The 24012-nt window shown below is 46.8% G+C and overlaps 1 protein-coding gene across 6 annotated transcripts in view; it reads right to left on the minus strand.

Moving 5' to 3' along the window:
- Positions 1–24012, minus strand: part of FAM135B (family with sequence similarity 135 member B) — a 293649-nt gene that overhangs the window by 142560 nt on the left and 127077 nt on the right. For all 6 annotated transcript variants that reach the window (XM_058699176.1, XM_058699175.1, XM_058699170.1 and 3 more), the window contains exon 3: positions 6232–6311. In XM_058699176.1, the coding sequence (XP_058555159.1) occupies positions 6232–6311 (80 nt within the window). The remainder of the gene's footprint in view (positions 1–6231; positions 6312–24012) is intronic.

Genomic DNA, 24012 nt, shown 5'->3' on the forward strand with positions numbered 1-24012 from the left:
GGGACTCTGGAACATGAGTTACATCTCAGCCTGCCCCATCCTGAGACAAGAGGCTGGGCTTCCCCATCCCTGTACTAACAATCACGGGTGCGAGGCAGGGGTCGGGGGTGGTAACGGGGGACGATGGGACTCAAAGCCTCAGGCAAGTTCAAATCTTGAACAAAGTCCTTGTTCCCAGCAGCCTGGGGTGATAATCCAAAGCCAGCTCCCAGGTGCCCGTGAATGAGCACACGCTGCGCGGTGCGGGAGAAGCACGGAAATGGGGAGGGTGCATGCCGTGAGCACGTAGCTGTGAGGTGCTCCGACGGGGAACTGGCCACTTTCCCGGGGCGGGACGTCGCCCTCAGAGAACCGGCCTCGGCTCTTTCTGCCAATCTCGTGGATCCGAAGGGGCGGGAGGGAGGGAGGGACAGGCATGCAAAGTGGAAGTAACAGCAAGGGCAGAGGCAGAGACGCAAGAAGGATGGCAAAGCAGATTGGAGAGAGCTTCCCGGGAGGGACTTGCAGGTCCAGCAGGCTTAAGGATGCCACGGCGAGCTCAAAGGGCAGGCGAGGGACGAGTGGCTCGGCCCCGGTGGCAGCTGGGTCCCGGGGCCAGCCGGCAAAGCAGACTCCTGGCCTGCCCACAGGGTCGGCAATGAGGGACCCGGGCTTCAGTGTTTCTGAGCTGACTGCTGCCCAGAAACTGAGCAGGTGGGAGAAATTCCATTAACGTCTCGGTTTATCCAGAGACACCCTTCCTGACGGCCCCAGGTGGGTACTCAGAGCCCAGGAGTTCGAGTGTTTTACCTGCTTAGTGTTCGCCATGAAAACAGGCGTATTTGATATTTAGGTGCACTTTAATGGACCCTGAAAAGAAATGGGATGGATTCCCTTAAAGAATAAATGTCACCCCACCCCCTACACGATGAAACTCTTAACTGCTTCCACTTAATGGAAATGGAAATCACCTCTCAAAACATTACTAAAACTAATCATGGTAATTTTTACACGTTTCCACAATTTACCGAGCTATTTTTCTCTGGCCTTCATGAGCCATGAGTAGCAGATGCCTGTTTGTGCCTAATCACCCCATACAGCCTCAAAGATCTGAAGTTCCCGGACCCACAGACTGACCTCAGCGGCCATCCCCCCAAGGGGAAAATTTGTTCACACCTCTGGGAAGGAAGAGACTGCAAAATCTATTCAATAGCACCGCTCTGGTGAAAGGAAAGGGTCACAATTCAGTATACTTAACATTTATTCACAGGTACGAACCTGCCACTTACCCACAGCCCTGACCCCAGGAGAAGAGAGGAAACAATTCTATGAGACCCAAAAAAGGTAAGCAAGGCTTTGAATCGAGCCAAACCACATTAAAAAAAATTTTTTAAGTTTATTCATTTTTGAGAGAGAGAGACAGAGCATGAGTGGGGGAGGGGCAAAGAGAGAGGGAGACACAGAATCCAAAGCAGGCTCCAGGCTCCGAGCTGTCAGCACAGAGCCGGACACAGGGCCTGAACTCACGAGCGGCGAGATCATGGCCTGAGCCAAAGTCGGACGCTTAACCGACTGAGCCACCCAGGTGCCCCAAAACCGCATTTTAAAATGTCTCACTTCTGGCTTCTCTCCCTGTTACACCTCAAGCCTCACATGTTAAGTGGTCAAAATTCACCTCTGTCTCTCTCTCAGGTCGCAGTGCTTTGGCTTGTAGGAGGCTTCTGAAAAGTTCCAGAACAGCGGAGAGACTTCCTGGCCTCAGTAAATCATCACACGACCACCCATAATTGATACTTCTCTATTTTCAGTAATGACCGAGATGCCGTGGACCTCAGACTCACCAGGGCCAAACACCACCCCCCACCCCCACTGCACCCACATCCACAGAGAAGTGGCCCCCTCTGTGCCCTGCCCTCAGTTCCAGGGGCAGACCTGCCATCCATCACAGGTGATGGCACGTGCGTCTGTTCTGTAATGCTGGGATCTTTCTAGAATGCCCAGGGGGACAGTTGCTCCTGGCTGGCGGGAGCTCAGAGCCCCTCGCAGTGCAGTCCAAGAGAAGAAACCATCGGTTTCCCAGAGAAACCTTCCCCAAGTCACCTGTTAAGCACATATTGAAAGAAGGAAACAGGACAGTGCACAGGCAATGGCTGCATTTCACGCGGGGAATTACTATTTTTTCTTATTCACAGACTCTAACCATAAACGTCGAGCTTGGAAAACTCAATGAGAAACTGTTTCACATCCAGAGAAGCAGTATCTAAATCATCTGCATAACCGAAACCGTTTCCGCAGACTGTGGCTGCCAGAGAACGGGTATGTTTAAAAAGAGAACAAAAATGTAAAATTCTGCCCCTTAATCTACGAGACAACCTCTTGCGTTTGAACAGCCTGGGTTTATAAGTCTTCTGAGTGCGCGCATCTCCTGGGGCCAACCTGATGAAAAGAAGTCGGGGGGCTCGGTCAGGCACGACGTGGCCCCCAGCCCCGCCTACAGTACTTTCTCTCCTCCCCTTGGCCCCCCCGCCACCCCACAAGTGTCCTGTGCACGCCCTTGCACCGCTCAGGCCCCAGTCATTTTGCTACATGCGCCCAGATCATCCTTCTCCACCCTTGTCTGCGGGGCCAGCTTCCGTTCCAATTCAAGACCTCACCTGGGACCCCATCTCAAGGTCCATCTCTGCTGGACTCGGGGGACACTTCTCTGCCTCCCTCAGGGGACTCTGAGCTCCCCCACAGCAGCAAGGCAGATGCCCATCCCCAGCAACGTGTCCCAGGGACCAGCATGGGCCACAGTGCTGCTCAGAAAGGACCACTGTCCGCACAGAAGGGACACTTACTCCAGCTAACAGGTGCCGTGAGCTCGCTGTGCACTCCAGGCACCACTCTCAGACACTTCTTTGCAAAATTCATTCGATTCTCAACACAAACCCAAGAGGTAGGTACCTCTTACCAGCCCCACTTTATAGGTGAGGAACCCGAAATTCAAACTGGCTAAACAACTTTTCTAAACCCACACAGCTGGCAAGTGTTGGACGTAGGATTTGAACCTGCGAAACTCAGAGCCTATGGCTCTCACCACTACTCAGCTCTGCTTCTCTGGACATGGCATGCTTTTTCCATTTCTGTTTTAGAGATAAATGGAACAGAAAAGCCAAATTAAATCATTTGTCCCCGCAAGACCACTCCACTAATGTAAAAATAAAGACATCATTAGGTCCCATGTGTTTTGACTCCTTCTGATTCTTTTTTCAGTATATCTTATTTCATTGTCTAAACATACATTTTTCTTTGTTTTTGCTTCCTTAGAACTACGTGCAGGTGATGGAAATTAGGTCTGGATGATTGTATGCAAACAGCACTGTTAAAACTTCCTTCATCGTTGTACCTGCAGAGGGCGTCCTACCTGGGGTGGAGTATACTCCTCCTCCCCTTGAAGGTGGGCTGGTCTTGCACTTTGGGGAAGGGACCCCTTGGCAGTTACCGGGCCAGCCCTTTAGAGACCTAGAATCTCCTCTCTCTCTCTCTCTCTCTCTCTCTCTCTCTCTCTGTCTCTCTCTCTCTGTCTCTCTCTCTCTCTCTGAACTGAGCTACCGTATAAGAAGATAGACCACTCATCTGGAGACGGGACCTCAGCTGTTGCCTTGGGCAGTCGAGCATCCCAACCAAGGGATCAGACATGTGAACGAAGACGTCAACCATCCAACCTCTCTGCAGAAAGCTCAGGGCAGCACATGTGTGACCTGGCTGAATCCAGCCGACTGAAAACATCAAGAATAAATCATCATCCTAAACCGCGAAGTTTTGGTGTTCTTGGTGCCGCTGCCATATCTAACTAAACATGATACAATCGGAAATTCACCTTGAGTAAGCAACCACACATGCTGTCTCTTCCTCATGCAGGAATCCTTGTTGTGACTGTCGCTGGCCTCTCTGTTAGCAGTCCGATCTAAATATTATGCTCCTGTAAAACCCAAGGGCACAGCAAGCGTACCGTAATTATCACTGCGTCCAACAAGACCAAAGAAGAAAAAGCAACCTTTTTTTCCTCCCCCAAACTGCATTTCATTTTTCTCTTCTCTGTTTCTGTGGTTCAAGTCCTCCTCTCTCCAAGCCGCCTGCTGGTGGGGACTGCCAGCCCCAAGAGAAGGCTCCACTGGTGACAAGGAGTTGAGCTCAGGCTCTAGAGTCACAGGGGAGGAACGGCATCCTCGTCGGCTACCTGGGGATGGCTGTCGGCAGGGGGGCTGGGGTGCCAGCCCCACCAGATTTCTGCATCCCAGCCTCGTCCTGAGAACAGACCTGGCCTCGTACCCCAGATCGTGTAGCCACTCACAGGTCAGACTGACTGGGCACTTCCTTTGTGCCAGTTCCTATGCTGGCAATTGACATTTATAATCTCTGTGGATGTGAAAAGTCCTCCTTTATCGTCTCTAAGACAAGAACACTACAGAGGATAGATTTTTATCCTCGTCCTTTTCTTTTAACTGTTTATTTATTTATTTTGATGGGAAGAGAGAGAGAGAACATGGGGAAGGGGGAGAGAGAGAGAGAGAGAGAGAGAGAGACAGAGAGACACACAGAGAGAGAGAGAATGAATCTCAGCAGACTTGCACTGTCAGTGCAGAGCCCGACGTGGGGCTCGAACCCATGAACCATGATCTGAACCCAAGACCAAGAGTCGGATGCTTAACCAACTAAGCCACTCAGGTACCCCTATCCTCGTTATTCAGCTAAGGAAATAAAGTCCAAGTTGCCAACTCCTGGGGTTACACACAAGTTCATGCAACATCAGGTTCCTACTCTCTCAGCCAATTCCAGCGACCTTCGTCTGGCAGAACTTGGGGCTCGCCATGCGGGGCACCGCAGGCTTCCTGAATGCACACGGGGCACGGGAGACTTGGTCTCAGCTGCCTGATTTCTTCGCCAGAGAGAGGAGCAGAGTGGAAGACACGGAACGCCGTGGCAATGCGGTGACTTATTACTTAATGCTGGACTCTGCCCAGGGCCGGAGGAGGAGCAGGGGGTCTCTGGTATCTTTCTGTTTCTAGCCCACAGGCTCCGCCCATAAACCAGCCGCAATCTGTGATGTCCTCTTGGGTGGCCTGAGCAGCCTGCTCTGCCCTGCCCCTCCCCCGCCTCCCCCAGGGTGGAGCTAAGCCAACCCTGCTGGCTGGTCTACACTCCCAGTACACGCCAATCTGTGGGCATTTAACTGCATTCGATTCTTTTTTTTTTTTTAGAGAGAGAGAGGAAGAACAAGCAGGGGAGGGGCAGAGAGAGAGGGAGACACAGAATCCGAAGCAGGCTCCAGGCTCTCAGCTGTCAGCACAGAGCCCGACACGGGGCTTGAACTCACAAACCACGAGATCATGACCTGAGCCAAAGTCGGACCCTCAACCGACTGAGCCACCCAGGCGCCCGAGCTGAATGCAATTCTGTTCACCAGAGTATCATTGCCAATAATGAAGAGGCCCAATTACCAGGGAAATTCCAAAAGGAATTTTTTCAAGGATACCAATGACCAGAGCTTTTGACTCTACCAGATCTAACGTCCGCAATAACCTTTACTACCTTTATTTGTATCTTTAAAGTTCAGCCAACTTTCCATAATTCCGTCTTCTTATCTCCTTACTTTCTCTCTACTCCACCCCAACATCTTCCACGCATCCTCCCAAACTGACTAACGTATTTCATCTTGGCGCTGATCCTCATTTCTTGTGTAAGAAGCTCCATATTTTGGACTCAATACCCTATCACACTGAGCACCAGCAGGGAGCCCCGGATGCCCCCTAATACCCAGCCTTCTCAAAGCTAGAAACTGGGCTGTCCTTGGCACTCCCTCTCCCAAAGCTGGAGTGTTGATCTTGACTCCCGCCTTGTGTCTGAGAAGAACCATTAACCTGCCAGCTTACTCGGTCTGATTCTCAGGATTGACAACAGGATTCTTCCTACCCACTTGCTGGAGGCCGGTTGCCGTCCTTTTTCTCCCTGACTTGACCCTGGCCAACCCCTCACAGCCAGGTTATCCCTGGGAGAGGGTGTTCTCCTTCAGCCGGGCTCCCCTGGCAACATCATGCACGCATGGCCATGCCAACAGTGGGTCTCCATTTCCAAAATGCACACATCAGGCACGCAACATGACTTACTGATGCTATCATGTACGTTGCACCCTGCCATGCCCTGGCAGGTAGTGAGAAATGACGGTTTACTGGTGGAGAATAAGCACCCCACTCCCATCCTGCTGCTCACCTGTCTGCCCGACGACGGAGGCGCTCAGTCTGTGGGGGATCCTTGAGGACACCTTCAAGGTCACTCGGATCTGGTAATACCTATGGAAGGAACAGAGGACAGGCTGATGAAGATCAGACCCCTTACTGTTGGCTTCTTCCAAAAGTAACTAGACTTAGTCCTAAATGCCACAGAGAACCGTGGAAGTTTCTAGGCAGCATGTATGATCATTTGGCACCAAAGAGGGATTCATTCTGTCACCACAGTGGGAGAGGGATGGGACGGGGCCAAGATGGAAACAGGAAGTGACAGGAGATCGTACGAGACACATGCAAGGTTGGTGGCAGAAGGGACAGGGAAAGGAATAGGTGGGTTGGTCATAGGGCACAGGTACATTAAGGGGCATGGTTTTTCTTTAGTCAGAAAAGTCCATTCTAAGGGAAAATGGAAGCTTTAATGCGTGGGGCAGAATCCATACACAAACTGAGTTGCTATCCTGTTGCAACACAAATACTTCCTTTAGAAACACAACAGCTGAGCTGTCAATCCTGGCGGTATGGCCAAACGCTGTTCCCAGTGCATTTCTGTGCCCTTATTTTTTAACATGTCCCTCCCATTTCCAAATCCCATCATTTCAGGACACCGTGCGGGTTCCCACGCCATCAGCAAAGCCTCTGCTCTGTCCCCTGCCTCCACAGGTGCAGAAGCATCTTTTGCAATTCTGTGCCTTGCAATTAACGGCCCTTTTGCTCGCAAGCTCTTAGGAACATTTCTGGCGTCATAATTGTTCTCCCCTTCCACCAATTTCAAGCTCATTGTGAAACAGAATGTGCATAAAACCAAGTGAAACAGAGGTAAAATGGACCATGAACACATCCATCTCTGATGGCTCACTGAGTTTGTGGCCGGGGGCGACGCTGCGTGAATATCCCCCCAGGAGGTTCTGTTGATGGTCTTGTGTTCGTTTTGTGTGTGTGTGGAGAGCGGAGGAGATGCGGAACACAGAGCACTGGGACCAGAGTCACAGCTGGAGTTTGGGTGACCTCGCTTGTGAGCTGTGTGACTTAGAAGATACCACACAGCTTCTCTGAACTTGTTTCTGCGTCTGTAAAAGGATGACTTAAAAAAAATATCTGCCATGACATCTGCTTCCAGGAAAGATGGAGTGGATATAATTTTCCCACCACATACGACTAAAACCTCTAGACAATATAGGTGAACAAAAGATTTTTGCAGAAGAAGGAATCAAACAGTCTAAGGACCTCAAGTACCAAAGAGAGACAGGGTGGTGAGTTCTCCACATTTTCTTTTTGCCTCATATGTCCCAGAGAGAAGCCAGCTATCCAGAGATTCTAATGGCTGCAGACAAAAAAGAAAGAAAGAAAGAAAGAAAGAAAGAAAGAAAGAAAGAAAGAAAGAAAGAAAGAGAAAATCCCCAACAAAAATGCCTGCTTCCTCTAGACAAAAAACCAGAAAGGGGGCAGCCGAGCACAACAGAAATCTTTTAGCCAATAGTAGTTGTACTCCAGCCACACTACACACAGAAACTGTGGTCTCACCTCCGTCCATCCCAGCAAAGGCCAGTGGCAGCCTCGATGTCCACTCCTACCAAAGCTTTAACAAGGCACCCTCCTCGCCCAGCAAGAGAAGTTCTTTGAGAAGGGGGCCAGATTTTCCCTACTAATGGACGGTAAGGAGAACCTCAACAACCCTGGTTTAAGTACAGACCATGTGGGGGGCCTGAGTTTCTACCATCCTCCCTCTGCAGTAACGAGGGCACAAATTTGCTCAAGGGATTTCTGAGAAAGTTTCAAAAGCAATTCAATGGAGAAAAGGTGACCTTCTTCTCAGTCGATGGTCCTGAAGCAACTGGACATCCGTAGGCAGAAACCAAACCAAAACCAAACAAAAAGCTCCACTTAAATTCCACACCTTACGCAAAAATTTATTAATTCAAAGTGGATCACACATGTACAGGAAAAAATGTAAAACTATTAAACCTTTAGGAAAGAAAATAAAAGAAAGCTTTAAAATCTAGGGACAAGGGCACCTGGGTGGGTCAGTCAGTTAAGCGTCAGACTTCGGCTCAGGTCATGATCTCACAGTTCATGAGTTAGAGTCCTGAGTCAGGCTCCGTGCTGACAGCTCAGAGCTTGGAGCCTGCTTCGGATTCTGTGTCTCCCTCTCTCTCTGCCCCTCCCCTGCTCGTGTGCTGTCTCAAAAAATAAGTAAACATTAAAAAATGTTTAATAAATTAAAAAATAAAATCTAGGGATAAGCAAAGAGTTCTTAAACTTGACCCCAAAAGCATGATTCACACACACACACACACACACACACACACACACACACACACACAAATTGATAAACTCGACTTCATCAAAGTTGAAAACTTTTGTTCCGCAAAATGTGCTATTGAGAGGGTTATATTATGACAAGCTACATGTGAGAGAAAATATTGGCCATCATTATTTATGGATTCTGTATCTGTGGATCTGCCACTCATTAAAGTTCATCTGTAACTTCACACTTAATACTCACGGCCTCTGTGGTCACCCAGACATGCTCCTGGGGAGAAAGGTCTGACTCACCTCACACGCATGTTTCCACCTGAGATCGAGCTAAGACAATACTACCTTCTTTTTTCAGTTCTCATGGTGTAAACAAATTTTGTTTACAGTCTACTTGGTGCCACTTTTTATTTTGTATTTTTGTGCTTTTTGTGGGTGACTCTGCTATTTAAAATGACCCCTAGCAGTGTAACTCAGGCCTGAATGAAGCTTGTCTAACACACTGTAGTGCCATCCAATGTCCCTAACTGCAAGAAGGCTGTGATGTGCCTTGCAGAGACAACAGTGTATTAGATGAACTTCGTTCAGGCCTTAGTCACAGTGCTATTGGCCGTGAGTTCAAGGTTAGTGAATCAAAAGTAGATAGATAGATAGATAGATAGATAGATAGATAGATAGATAATGGATGGATGGATGGATAGATAGATAGATGATAGATGGGTAGATAGATGATGGATGGATGGATGGGTAGATAGATGATAGATGGATGGATAGATAGATGATAGGTAGATGACAGATGATGGATGGATAGGTAGATGATGGATGGATGGATAGACAGATTGATTGATAGATAATAGACAAATGACAGATGGATGGACAGTTAAATGATAGATAGATAGATAGATAGATAGATAGATAGATAGATAGATAGATAGTAGACAGATAATAAACAGATAGCAAACACTGCCTTAAACAGAAACACACCTAAAACAAGGTTAGGTATTGATCAGTTGACAAACAAGTTGTGACCAGAGGCTCCCAACACCCAGCTCTATATTTCCTTGAGGAGCAATGGCTCATCACACAGAGGCAGTTTACTACCATTGTGGGATCCCCAGAGGGGCACAATAACAAGTAACCTCACTCATCTGGGTGAGGGAGACTAAGCCAGAGAAGAAAGTCCCTGCCCTGTCCGTAGCAGATGGCTGGTCCTCAGCAGTTGCTAATTACCACTGTGCAAAGATGCTGATTGTGTATTGTTAGATCTTTCAGGTTTTCCAGGGAAGATCGAAATTGGGATTTTTAATAAAACATCTTTCAAATGTTAACCGTTGCTTCATAAATTAATGACAGTGACAACGGCAAGAGCAAAACCATTGGAGGCAGCAACCACGGCCACGGCATTCACAATCAAGCGCTGTGTCGACACATTTGCAGGCTAACTCCCCTGGTGTCACCAATCGGCAAACTCTGATTTATACAAATACAAAATGTCACTTCTAGTGTTTCTTTAATAAAAGACCTATGCATTTCCATAATTTCATCATCAAAAGAAGAGAGGCAAATCCCATGCACTACCTCCAGTTTTGATATCCTAATGTCTTCTTCTCTGAACACGAAATGGGTCAATCATCGCCAGAGGCTACGCATCACGACTCTGTCAGGCTGTGCTTGGAGCAGTTATGCATCAGGAGCCCCGATGTATGCAATATTGTTGGGTCCTCTACAAATCCTCTGTGAGAGAAAGGACCATCCCAGCTGCTAACCAGAGAGGACACTGGGCCACTGGAAACACCCAACTACCGACCCAAAGTAGTAACGCTAGCAAAGGGCAACCAGCATTCCTTTCCAGAGATGAAATGTATTTTTTTTTTATTTTTAGCCTGCCACCCCTCACATTTTACTGCATAAATTAAAACCTTTTATAATTAATTCCAAAGCACTGTCTGAGTTCTTATTCCTTAAAATCATTTGGTGTTGCTGAATCTTACTTCAAGGAATCAGTCATCATTTTGAACTTCAGATGATTTACAGGCACTTACTGAAAGAAATAAGTTTCAATGAGACTGGCTCAATTGGGCTCTGCTCTGATTAAACAGAATGCTTAAACCCCTTTAATAATTCTCTTCAATCTGACACGAATTTCTGCCAGGTCATAAATCCATAAACCATGTGTCAAACATGACATACATTATATCATTTCATACCTGCAGGAAATCTTTGATATGCTTACTGTGATTTCCATCTTAAAGATGAGCAAACTACCCTCTGGAGATGAAGGGATTTGTCCAAGCTCACACATTCAGTAAGTAATGTTAGCACATCTCCAGGAATGACCTGATTATTTCCCACATGGATTTCCCTTAACCGTCTTAGAGCCACCTTCTTCTGGCTGCGGTCGTTCAAGAAAGACACTGTGAAGGAGGGAGGAGTTAGTTTAAGTCCTTGGAGGATACGCAAGTGATGGGAGAGCAAGTTCCAGTCAGAAGGAAGAAAGAAGCTAAGACCAGGAGATAGAAACTTCCAGACGGTATGTTAGCATGCTCCAGCGGTGTAGACTTGTAGAGAACTCCTTTTGGGAAATAAATAAATCTAGTCATCTTTTACTTTATTGGCTTCCATCTATAAGAGTGGCATAAACTATGTCCTTTACATAATGTGGTAGCAGAATAATGCCCCTTCCCAAGGCGGTCACGTCCTAATCTCCAGAACCAATAAAAGAGAGTTAAGATTGCAGATGGAAGGAAGGTTGCCAACCACCTGGCCTTGAAATTAGATTATTCTTTATTACCTAGGTACACCCAAGGTAACCACAAGGGTCCTCCCAAATGGAAGGAGTTAGAAGAGGGAGAGTGAGTGACAGGGTAAAACAATGTGAGAAAGACCCTACCAGCCACCGCTGCCATCAGCCAAGGTGGAAGGTGCCATCAGCTAAGAAAGGCAGGCAGTCTATATGAGCTGGGAAAGACAAGGAAACAAATTCTTCCCTAGTACCCTCCAAAATGGATACAGTCCTTCCAACATCCAGATTTTAGCCTAGTGAGATCCACTTCAAACTTCTGACCTCCAGAATTGTCAGATTATAAATTTATGTTGTTTTTGAGCCATTTAATCTGTGGCAATTTATTGCAGCAATTGTAGTAAACTAATGTATATAGGTTTTCAAATTTCTTCATCATGACGAAACGAAAGGAAAGGAATGACTACCCCCATGTTAACAATATACAAACTGTGACTCAGAGAGGTTAGGTAATTTTCCCCTAGTCACACGGCTACATAATGGAAAGTTTAGGGATTAAAACATAGGGCCATTTGATTAAAACCAAGCTCTTATCTGGGGAGGCAAACACAGGTGCTTTAAACTTCATTAGCCTCCCCTTAACTTCCCCATCACTATTACCACCAGGAGTCCAATCACATTCTCCCTCTGATCACTAATGCATTTCCCTTTGTTTTCCCAAAAGCACCTTTGGAATAAGAATGCTATCTTTTGCTTCTTTTGTATTCCTCCTTAGAGCTCTTAGCACTGTATAAGAAGAGAAAATCATCTAATAAACATTTGTTCTTGGTTGATTATAGAAATATCCACTAACCACCAGCTGTTCTTATTCATCTCTGTATTTCCAGCAACTAACATTGTGCTTGCACATAGTTGGCATTCGGTGTCAGAGGGAAGGAAGGAAGGGAGGAAGAAAGGGAGGGAGGAAGGAAGGGGGGGAGGAAGGGAGGAAGGAAGGGGGAAGGAAGGAAGGAAGGAAGGGGAAAAAGAAAAGGAAAGAAATGGAGAGGGAAGGAGGAGAGGAGAGAAGAAAGGAAGGCAGAGGGAGAGAGTGGGAAGGAAGGAAGGAAGGAAGGAAGGAAGGAAGGAAGGAAGGAAGGAAGGAAGGAAGGAAGGAAGAAGGAGAAAAGGAAAAGGAAAGAAACGGAGAGGGAAGGAGGAGAGGAGAGGAGAGGAGAGGAGAGGAGAGGAGAGGGGAGGGGAGGGGAGGGGAGGGGAGGGGAGGGGAGGGGAGGGGAGGGGAGGAGAAAGGAAGGCAGAGGGAGGGAGGGAGGGAGGGAGGAAGGAACGAACAAATGAACGAACAGACGGACAGAAGGAAGGAACGACGGAAGGAAGGGAAGAACGGAAGAAAGAATCCAATAACGGATTCCTTCAAAAACCATGGGGTTATACAATCCACTCCCAACATATACAACTCTGCGAGTGACTAAGAATCCACATGTAATTTTTATAAAACTCGCAAAACTAGAAATGACATTCTATAATGGGAATACAGAGATCTGTGACATTTTGTTGCAATCACTTTCATATCAGGGATGATATGAAATAACCACTCTGACCCAGAGGCAGTCAACATGACCCAAAGTACAAATCACTGTGTTTGCAAAAGGGTCAAACCGAGACTCTGGAGTAGGTCCCAAAGCCAAGCAGGCAGTCTTCACATAATCACTTTCCTTCTCTGAAACTCTTTCCTCACAGGTGATGATATCTGTACAGCCTCACAGAAATGTCATGCGATGTAAATAGGACGTGCATGTAAAGCCCTTGGTGTGATGCTCAACCTTTAATATTTCATTAAAGAGAAAATATTGTTGCTGCTTTACCTGAGGTGTGTGTTACATACACATCCTCCCCCAGCCATGATCCCAATCTATCCTCCAACCTCATGGCTGGGGTGAAGCAGGGGGAGAGGTGATGGCCTTGGTGGGACAGGTTGAGAGATACCTGTGACACGTGGTACTTGATGATACAAAACGGTGGGCATAAGATGTGATGCTCTGCTACGACACAGCTGTGTCCACATGGCTAAGAAAAAGTCCTCCTCTTGGAGTCTTCTGAGGCTATGTAAAAGTGCGAACTCTGGATCTCTGCCCCGATTGGCTGTGTGACCTAACAGGTCAGTGCAAGACCCACAGGTCCCTGGGGAAAACTCTCTGGGCCTAAAAGGGAAGCCAGGGAAGTCAGACCAGTAAGAGAGGACTTGGTAGTCTAAAAAAATTAACTAAAAAAAAAAAAAGACCCAGGAAATGACCAATACACCTTTACCGTACATTCATAGACTGACTCATCTGTTCTGACAGTATCCACCCACAACAGGACTACAAACCACTCTGCTGGATTTTATTGGCCTCAACAGCAAATAATGAGATGCTTTTTCAAGAAAAATCCACTCTAATATTTCAGCAAACTTGCCTAGATACTTTGATATGGCCAAAACATAATGATTACAGTAATTCAGATTCCACTGATGTCTACCGCGATGGCCTTTCTCTTTCCTTATTCCTATCTCCTTGCTGATCCAGAAGGGTCTATGTGATTCTCACACCATGAACTGTCTGCCCAATATCCATAATCCCCTCCTTCCCTACAAAACAAAAACCAGATTTTGCCAGAGAAGGAAATATGCCTACCTAAAAACACTCACCCCTCCTGACTCCTTTGCAGCTAGGAGAGATCTTTTGATCTTCTTCCGGCTAATGAGAGAAAAGGATACATTTCCCAATGGAGCAAAGAGAAGCACTTTTAAAAAAAAAATTAATGTTTTTTTTTTTTTTTTTTTTTTGAGAGAGAGAGAGACAGAGCATGAGCGCGAAAGGGACAGAGAGAGAGGGAGACAGAATCCGAAGCAGGCTCCAGGCTCTGAGAGCCCAACGTGGGGCTCAAACCCATGAACCGTGAGATCATGACCTGAGACGAAGTCGGACACTTAACCGACTGAGCCACCCAGGCACCCCAGAGAGCAGCACTTTTGAAGGAGAAGTCTTGGTTTCATGATCCTTGGGCTGTCTGTCCCTTCTCTGACTTTGTCTCCTGACTTGATACAGAAAGAAACTACCAGTGGGCACTAGAACATCCATCTTTTGGCCATGAGGATACAAGCCACATGGAAAGGATGGTGCGCAGAAAGACAGACGTCTGAGTCCTTCGGATCCTTGTTGACATGGTAGTGCTGTCCACGTCTGGACTTCTTGTGACATCTTATAATTTTTAAGCCAGGATCAGTCACATGTTTGATCATTTGAAGCCAAACACAATCCTTACGGATAGAATCTGATTCCAGACACTACCGGAGCCATATTTTCTCTAAGCGGAAACTTAGAAGACGTGACATAGGCAATCTGACTTCTCTTACTGTCTTTTCTCTGGACAGTGGAAAGCTGAGCTTTTCCTTGCAGTAGAGGCATTAAAATCTAAGAATCTAGATTAGAATTCTGGGGTAGAAACAAAGCAGGTCTTTTTGTCCACTAGAGTTTAAAGTCCTTAGTGTGGGAGGAGGGTCCTCTCCATAAAGCTGGACCTAAGTCTTGGCACTCTCCAACAGGGTTTAGGGCTAAAGCCCCAGGTGACAATAAAGCACTTTTAGCTGAACTCTATGAATATGCTGTGAATGTATGTGTCTGTCCTGAAAACTTCAGGGATGTGGGTGGTCAAAGGTTAAAATTGCCAACTCCTGTGTCCTTTCCAGCTGTGAACTAGGCACCTCCTCTGCCCTTATTTCTCTCCTTTGTGTCTAGCAGCATGTGACATTCATGCTGACAGAAACCACAATAATTTTTCATGAAAACTCTTAGAATTGTATATTGCATTCCAACTTACAGGTACGGAAATAAGATTTCTCAAAATCCCCTCAGTCTTGGGTAGTTTCCTCACACAAGTGTACAGGTCAGGACTCAGCCAGAGACCTCAGGGTAACCTTCTGCACATACCTAGAGCTCTCAATCTCTCTCTCTCTCTTTCTCTGCCTCTCATAATAACAGCTTTGAGTTGCAGGCACTTAATAAATATTTGTTCAATCAAATTGTTTTTGAATTAAATGTCTATAAAAACCCATACACAGTTGAGGTTCCTCGGTAGCTCAGTCGGTTAAGCATCCAACTCTTGATTTCGACTCAGGTCATGATCTCATGGTTCATGAGTTCGAGCTCCACAATGCGCTCTGTGCTGACAGCACAGAGCCTACTTGGGATTCTTTCTTTCTCTCTCTCTCTTTCTTCTCTCTCTCTCTCTCTCTCTCTCTCTCTCTCTCTCTGCCCCTACCCTACTTGTGCTCTCTCTCTCTCTCTCAAAATAAATAAACTTAAAAAATTAAAAAAATGGTTACTGCATTTTTCATGGTGCTTCCTGACCATGCAGTGGTCTATCAACAGTGCACAACTTCATGTTTTTTGACCTCAAGTTGGTAGCTTGACACTGGCCATGGCAGAAGTATTTACACCATGGAAATTGACAAACGTGCTTTTTTTTTTTGAGCCAGTTTTTTAACATTTCTCAGCACCCTACGGCTCCCCCTCAGGACCACCCCTCCATTCTTTTAACCAAAGGAAACATGGAGCCCACACAGATTAAAAAGGGGGCAGTCTGGAACAGTTCTAAGAAAGCCACAGTTAGGAGGGACTCCAACTATTGAGCCTTCAGGAAAAATCTATTTATTGCTCCAAGACACCTCATGGAACGAAGTTTACACTCTTTTCACTCCTGGGATAATTCTCCTATGAGTCAGAGGGAAGAATAACCTTAAGGTGTGCGCTCTGAGTATAGATTCCAAAGTCTTATCAATGTACCTCCACCTCTTTCCCCTCTTCTTACAGTAAAAGCAAAACAAAAGTGATGAATCATTAAATTCTACTCCTGAAATTAACTAACTAAAAAATAAACAAAAATTTTAACAAAATAAATGAAATAAATTTAAAAAATAAAACCAAAGTCAGACCACAGTAGGCATAACAATAATCATGATGCTTTTTGTGCCGCTTAAGACAACTTAAACTCTCCTGGCTTCAGTTGTTCATTTGCAGATGGGGATGGTCAGTTACCTTCTGGAGTTGATACAGACAGAAATCAGAATCAATGTGTAGAGGAATACTGAGCTTTAAGAAATGATGGGTATTCTTTTTGCTACTGTTACTTGTACATATCCTGATTTGTTTGCGAACAACCATCCCTATTCACAAGAAGCCTCTTAAGGAACTCAAAGCAGCAACACAGGAGCCTAGTTGGAGACACCATAGGTAAGAAATGGGATCTCAGAGGGTCTAGAACCCTGGACAGAGCCTCGCCATCCCTGCATCTCCCTCTGCTGTTTTCATTCACACTCACTGGTGAACCTGTTGTTCCCACCTAATGAGTCAACACAGACAGGGTTTCTAATTTGCATGAGTGGCCATGTGTCGATGTTGCTCTCAGCAAACTCACGGGTGTCAGTCTCCACATCACCCAGAAAAGAACCATTTGCAGGTAAAATGAAGACCCCTTCCTGAGAGCCGATATGGAGTGGGATTTCATCACAAGATGTCTGGAACATAGCACATACCAAACAGGTGCCACTTCTCTTCCCTTTTGATTTGAGGTAACACTTGATTTTCTTGGCATTTGTGTTGCTTGATTAAAAGAGGTTACGTCGAAGCAGGCTTTCAAGCTTCTTGCACAGCTTGAAACGACATGGGTAATTTAAAACCTCAGACCAGAAAATCTGCTGTGCAATATCACACTGTGACCAGGGGCTCGGCAGAGAGAATTTTTCTAATTGGCAAGACCTGATTCAACATCCAGTTCCAAGAAGGCAGAGGGTGGGGACAGGTCTCTCATGTAGAGGGATCATGAAGACACCCTGGGGAACCCAAGGGCTCTGGCTTTCGCCTCAGACAGACCAGGTGTTAAATACCGGATTCGTCACTTAGGAGTGATGTGTGACCTTCAGCAATCCATTCACCTCTCTGTACACGGGTTTTCTCGTCTTAAAAATGAGTCGTTGTGAATGGGATACTACAGGCAGAGTGCCTGGCATAGTTCATGAGACCCTGTAAGCACCAATTCCTTCTAAAATATTGTAATTATTTTTAAATTTTTTTTAATGTTTTATTCATTTTCTAAGAGAGAGAGACAGACAGAGACAGAGAGAGAGAGAGAGAGAGCAGGGAAGGGGCAGAGAGAGAGGGAGACACAGAATCCAAAGCGGTCTCCACAGCCTGGAGCCTGACGTGGGGCTCAAACTCACGAACCATGAGATCATGACCTGAGCTTCAGTCAGACATTTAACTGACTGAGCCACCCAGGCATCCCTATTGTTGTAATTATTCTTATAATTATGATCTATCCGGATGTTGCTAATGGGAAGTAGACATAAAAGGGGGAAGAAGATCCCTATATCCACCAAGCTGGTTTATGGAGTCCATGAAGGAACACACGACTGCTCATTTCAGCCCATCATCCAACCCATTATACCAATACATTCGGATATAATTTAATTCTAGGATATATATTGATATTAAGTGATAAGAAAAGACATTCTACAAGTAGAGGAATAAATTACCTTATTGTTGCTTTTGGATACCCCATAAATATTTACAATAATAACCACAACATCAGAGCAAGAGTGAAGGAAGCCATCCATCCCTGAAAACCAATCCTGAGTGAGTCACCACACCAGGTTTTACATGTGATGCCACATTCTACCTAGACAATATCCATGAAAGATGGTCATTATCTTCTCTCTTCTTCCTGTGTGGAATCTGAAGCTCAAAAAACATACCTCACTCATAGATTTATAGAGCATAAGACGAAGTGGTATGCAAGCTTGGGGCTATGAAAGCCCAAAGATAACAAAAATACTCTTCAAATCGGGGTCAACTCATGCATACTGGACACCAGCAAATGTGACCAGGGGACAGTGATGGGTCATAATAGCATGGAGAGTTCAAACATGAAAAAGTCATGCCAGTGACAGGGATGGAAAATGCCACCATGAGCTTTCTGTCCACTTCATATTCTTGCTACTTAGTCGTGGTCAACTATAAACTGACCGACGTGGGTACAAGGTGCCATGACAGGGCCTGAGGACCCGGAAGAATGACCCTTGCCTCAAGGATCTTACAGCCCAGCAGAGAAAAAACTAACTTCACAGCCAGTTTTTATAATCATAAGGAGGTTCGTGGAGTTTCCAAGAGAATGAAATTAAGGGCAAGGTTAGCTCGGAGTAGGATGATACTCAGTGGGAGGCAGTGATGAACTAAAACTGGTCCCAGAAAGATAGAGTGTGTAGGAGAGATATCTCATGTCAAGAAATAGGAGTGTGAGCCGGGAGTTCAAGGCCAGTAATGACAGCAGAGTGGCTAGGGCAGAAGGCGGTATCTCTGATGTCACCCCTTCACGGCAGGGGTGATGCTGGGCTCAGGAAATGAGGCTGGGACTGTGTTCCACAGATCCATACTGCCCAGAGACCTACACTGCCCTTCTTCAGTATTAGATGCAGGCTTTGACCCCGACCATGACTGAGATCCTGGGAGACAGAGGTGCTCTGTAATGGAATTTTGTGCATGCTACAAATTGCTACACCTGAGTTCACCTGACTTCTCCCGGGTTTGACCCATTTCATAAATGTAAGTTCGTACTGATGGAGCTTACCTGCCATCTCGGCTCACCCCTGAAGAATGGGTAGGTCTAGGCCATGCCGGGAAAGAAGGAACGACATCTGAGGTGGAGGGGAAACTTGGAAAAATACAGAGGGGTGGTTCCCAGAGAACAGGGATAGTGGGGAGCTGAGTTTGGCTAGAGTACAGGATGGGGAATGAGGGACTACGCATAGATCTTTCTTTCCCAAATATTTACCCTAATATCTGCTACTGTGTAAACAGATGGCCTCACCACCCTTCACGGAGAATTAAGTGCAGTGGTTAAACGCACCAACTGTGAAATCGAACAAAATTTTGTTCTGTTCCAGACTCTTCCCCTCCCAGATGTGTGACCTGAGAAAACTTACTTAACCTCTCTGAGCTACCATTTCCTCCTTTGTAACATCCAGATAAACAATCAGACCCAACTCACCAGGCTGAGTGAGGTTGACCAAAAAAAAACAAAAAAAAACGTTCAGCACAGCACAGAGTAAGTCTCCAATAATCATTAGCTGATTAATGTACTTACTACCATTAGTATTCAAATAAGGAAAGTCTTCATGGAAGGAGGTACAGTCTTCAGACTGAAACCTGGGTTTGAATCCTGGCTTTGCCACCTTCCAGGTGTGTGACGTTAGGAAAATCATTTCAGCTCTCTGAGCCTCAGTTTCTTTATGTGTCAAAGAGGGATAAGAATGCCCATCTGGGAGGTCGCCTAGAAGGAGTACGTGAGACAGCATTACAAGAGGGGCCTGCACATGCCTATACTCAGGAAATGCAAGATGCTTCCAGCATCCCTGTGGATGATTACCGTCTACCTCCCCTCCTGTCTCAGGCAATCCGGTGGGAGCCATATTTCATGTATGGGCTGTGAGGACAGATAAAGCAGGCCACCAAAGCCTGAATGACAGCAGCTGGATGACTGATAGACGCACAGACAGACAGACAAATCTGCCAGAACTGTTCTCTCGGAGGAAAAATCCCTGACCGATTTCCAGCCCCTTCCATCAGAATGTGTTTCTATGGAGAAGAAACTGTCACAACTCTGGTTAGTCTTCTTCCCTGGGTTCCCTGTCTCTTAATTGCCTTTTCATATGAAAACGGCCAGGATTTGCAGCCAGGCTGGAGATTTCAAGGGATTTCCCCGCCTGTGTAAAAATTTCCCATATCCTCATCAGTCAAATTTATTTCTGCAAAACTGCTCAGACAGAACAACAAAGAAATCCCTTAGCTCCATCTGACTAAGAGATGTGCTCTGTAATTACAGTGGGGGGGGGGGGGTGTTTAAAGCAAGAGGTTGTGGAATGAGGCATACTGCCGTTGCAGAACTGCTGGCCGGTGGACGTGTGGAGCCGGGTAGCGGGAGGGACCCCAAACTCAGCTGCATGTGGCAAGGAGCAGGTGCGCCTCACAGCATGGCTGCAAGCTCTAGAGACAGAAGAGGACACAGGACCACCCACGGCCGGCCAATGGACTGCGCTCTGGCCATGCCTGTGGATAGTGGTACAGACTTTATTATCATGCCTGAAAAAGCCCGATTCCATGCTGAGAAGACCTGGGTCAGGAAGCTGGATACATCGATGGCACTATCTAAATGTGAAATGAGTTGACCAGAAGGAAGAGGGAAAACATTCCCAAAGCTTAAGAGTCAGGGACCGCGTAACAAGGCTCTACTGGACTGAACCCGGGAGAGCCAGTGTGAATCTGGTACACAGCCTGCTCTTTGATGGGCTGCCTCCCCCCAGCCAGTCTCTTCAAGCTCGCTGTCTCTATTCCTCTTTGTCTCCCTGTCTCTCTTGTTCTCTGTCTCTGACACACACACACACACACACACACACACACACACCCATCTCTATAAAACTAGCACATCTGCTGTTCCGCAGCTACTCACTTTTACCATCAGTGGCCTCTTCCTATGTTTTTCCCTTCCCTGTGCTACGAGTTCAAAGCTCCAGCTGCTGGTTTACGCAGTTCAGGGCAACGTCCCTCCGGTGGACAGCAGTCCAGCACTTCTCTGTATTCTGCTTGTCCTGGAGGACGGGGCAGAGCAAACAGCCAAGCAAAGCCTGCGAGAGCAAACCCGGGGCAGCCGCAGACCCCTCATCCTGCAGCCCCACAGCAGGTGCATAGAGAACCCTCGCTGCCCCGTGGCACTATCAAGGGCACTGCCCTTTCCAAATAAAATAAAATAAAATTAGTACCACTACTAGCTACCAGGCACTGAATCCTGCCACATACCACAGTTCGGGCCAGGAGGACACCTCTTCTGTGGGCTTCAGTGAACCACCCAAGTACAATCACCTTCATCGTATTAATGAAAGAAACAGGTCCATGAAGTGAAGTGCCTTTCCCAAGGCTCGGCTGCTAACAATTAGCAGAGGGGGCATTCAGAGCAGTCCTGTCCATCCTCAAAGCCTGTGCCCTCTCATTGCCTCTCCACCCCACGTTTTCTTAGCAGGACTTATATTCTGGAAGTTTCGGGCAATTAATCATCTCCTTGGTGAGCTGTCAGCCTCTCTCAATAAATCTGTCATTTTCACTCCTGTGTCCTTAGCACGCCATGCATAGTCAGTGCTAGAAATGTTCTCTGACTTAACCCAGAGACCCCAAAACACAAACTGCTGAGTAATGCAAGGCTCCAATCATAAATGCATTATCTGAAGAAAGACATACACTTTGCCTCCTTTGGCATATATTTTGTCACCTGACTCAGGCATACCAGCTACTACTGGAGGGTCTTTGGGGCATTTTAATCACTAATGTGCAAACCCTGAATAGTTGCTATTATGATGTAAGTTGCGAAGAAATAAAATGCCTCTACTATCTTTAGGATGATAGAAAATAGTGTCATTTCTTTTTAAAAGTAGGTCTGAAAGTAGGCATTATTCCAGAATACATATGAGAAAAGAGGTTTGGAGAGATTGATTCACTTACCCAAGGTCACACAGCAAAGATTCAAGGGAGCTGGGATTTTTGAAAGCTCTTCCAAAGATGGGACAATACAGTCAGTCCTTAGTAACCTCACACTAATAACAGATTACTGGAGATTTGAAAAAAGCCCTTACTTACTCTCAAGTGACCCGTCATTTCCCCAAAGTCCCAAGTTTTCTTTTTTAATGTTTACTTATTTTTGAGGGAGGGAGGGAGGGAGAGAGACAGAGACAGAGACAGAGAGACAGAGAACAAGTAGGGTGTGGGGGCAGAGAGAGAGAGAGAGAGAGAGAGAGAGAGAGAGAGAGACATAGAATCTGAAGGCGGCTCCAGGCTCTGAGGTGTCAGCACAGAGCCCGACGCGGGGCTCAAACTCATGAACCATGAGATCATGACCTGAGCCGAAGTCGGACACTTAACCGACTGAGTCACCGGGCAGCCCAGCCCCAGGTTTTCTTTGTCTTATTGGTTGGGTTTCCAGTCTGTCACACACAGTAGGCTGGGTTAAAGCTGCACTGAAAGAAACCTAGCAGAATTTGGGCAGGGCCCCACAGAACTCTGAGATGGTTTCCAGCACGCATAGCTTTCCTGCTGTGTTGCCACGGGATTCCTCAAGAGAGGAAAGTCACAAGTCCTAGAGGCACTGCTGCCCCGGACTCCAGTCTCTGGCAAGTCCCCCAATGTCCCCAGGCTCCTCTGTCTGGATGTTCAAAATCAGGAAACTGAACTATTAAGTCCTGAAACCCAGACTTGACTCCTGTTCCAAGTTGACCCAGGAGTCTTTCCAGGAGACTGACGCAGGAGAACCACACTCCAAATTCCCAGTGAGACAGCCAGCCATGTTTCCATGCTTCTTTGCAAGAAAAAGTAAAAAGGACAGGTACAAATAAGAGACTGTCCACCGGCCTTCTGATTAATGATGCTCTCGACTGGGAGGTAGCCAAGCTCGGTTTTGCACTTGGGATGCCTGGCTCATAGTCCAAGGCTCGTGGTCCACACTCCCTGGAGCCCAGGTGACCCCCTCCACTAGTTCAAGATTGCCCTCTTTTGTCCACAAGGAAAAGGTACATCTGTGAGCCAATTCCTATGGCCCACAATTCTCTCTGCTTCCAGCTTTCTATTTTATTTATTTATTTTTCCAGCTTTCTATTTTAAATGTTTATTTATTTTTGAGAGACAGCACAAGCCAGGGAGGGACATAGAGAGGGAGACAGAGGATCTGAAGCGGGCTCTGCACTGACAGCAGAGAGGCTTGATGCGGTGCTCAAACTCACGAACCATGAGATCATGACCTGAGCCGAAGTTAGACACTCAACTGACTAAGCCACCCAAGCGCTCCCCTGCCTCCAGGTTTTAAACGATGCGGCCACAGTCAGGGGCTCATATGGGCCCTTCTGTCTGGTGAGGACCATCACGACTGTATTTGCCACAACCCATTCCTTTAACCTGGCTCTCAGGAAACCAGGGATATGTGAATTCAGCTTTAAAGGGAAGTAGTTCTGGGGCGCCTGGGTGGCGCAGTCGGTTAAGCGTCCGACTTCAGCCAGGTCACGATCTCGCGGTCCGTGAGTTCGAGCCCTGCGTCGGGCTCTGGGCTGATGGCTCGGAGCCTGGAGCCTGTTTCCGGTTCTGTGTCTCCCTCTCTCTCTGCCCCTCCCCCGTTCATGCTCTGTCTCTCTCTGTCCCAAAAATAAAAATAAAAATAAAAAATAAATAAAAATAAAGGGAAGTAGTTCAGGGGCACTTGGTGGTTCAGTCAGCTAAGCGTCCAACTTCAGCTGAGGTCATGATCTCGCGGTTCGTGGGCTCGAGTCCTGTATCGGGCTCTGTGCTGACAGCTCGGAGCCTGGAGCCTGTTTCACATTCTGAGTCTCCCTCTCTCTGCCCCTCCCCAACTCGTTCTCTCTCTCCCCCCCCCTCTCAAAAATAAAGAATAAACATTAAAATAAAAAAAAATATGTAAAGGGAAGTAGGAACTCAGAAAGAAAGGCGCCAATGACAAAAAGAGCGATTTCCTTCTCATCCCTGGTAAAGAGATCAGCAACAGTGCAGAAAAGCCTGGCCAGTTACATGGCTTTGTTTTGGGAGCTGCAGCCACACCCACGAGGCGCCTCAGGGGGCAGCCTCTGCACCTGCTAAAACGTGCAGCTGTTCTGCACACGCCTCCTGCCCTCACACACTGCCACACCTC

The sequence above is a fragment of the Neofelis nebulosa genome, chromosome 14 (assembly GCF_028018385.1).
Source record: "Neofelis nebulosa isolate mNeoNeb1 chromosome 14, mNeoNeb1.pri, whole genome shotgun sequence".
Lineage (NCBI taxonomy): Eukaryota > Metazoa > Chordata > Mammalia > Carnivora > Felidae > Neofelis > Neofelis nebulosa.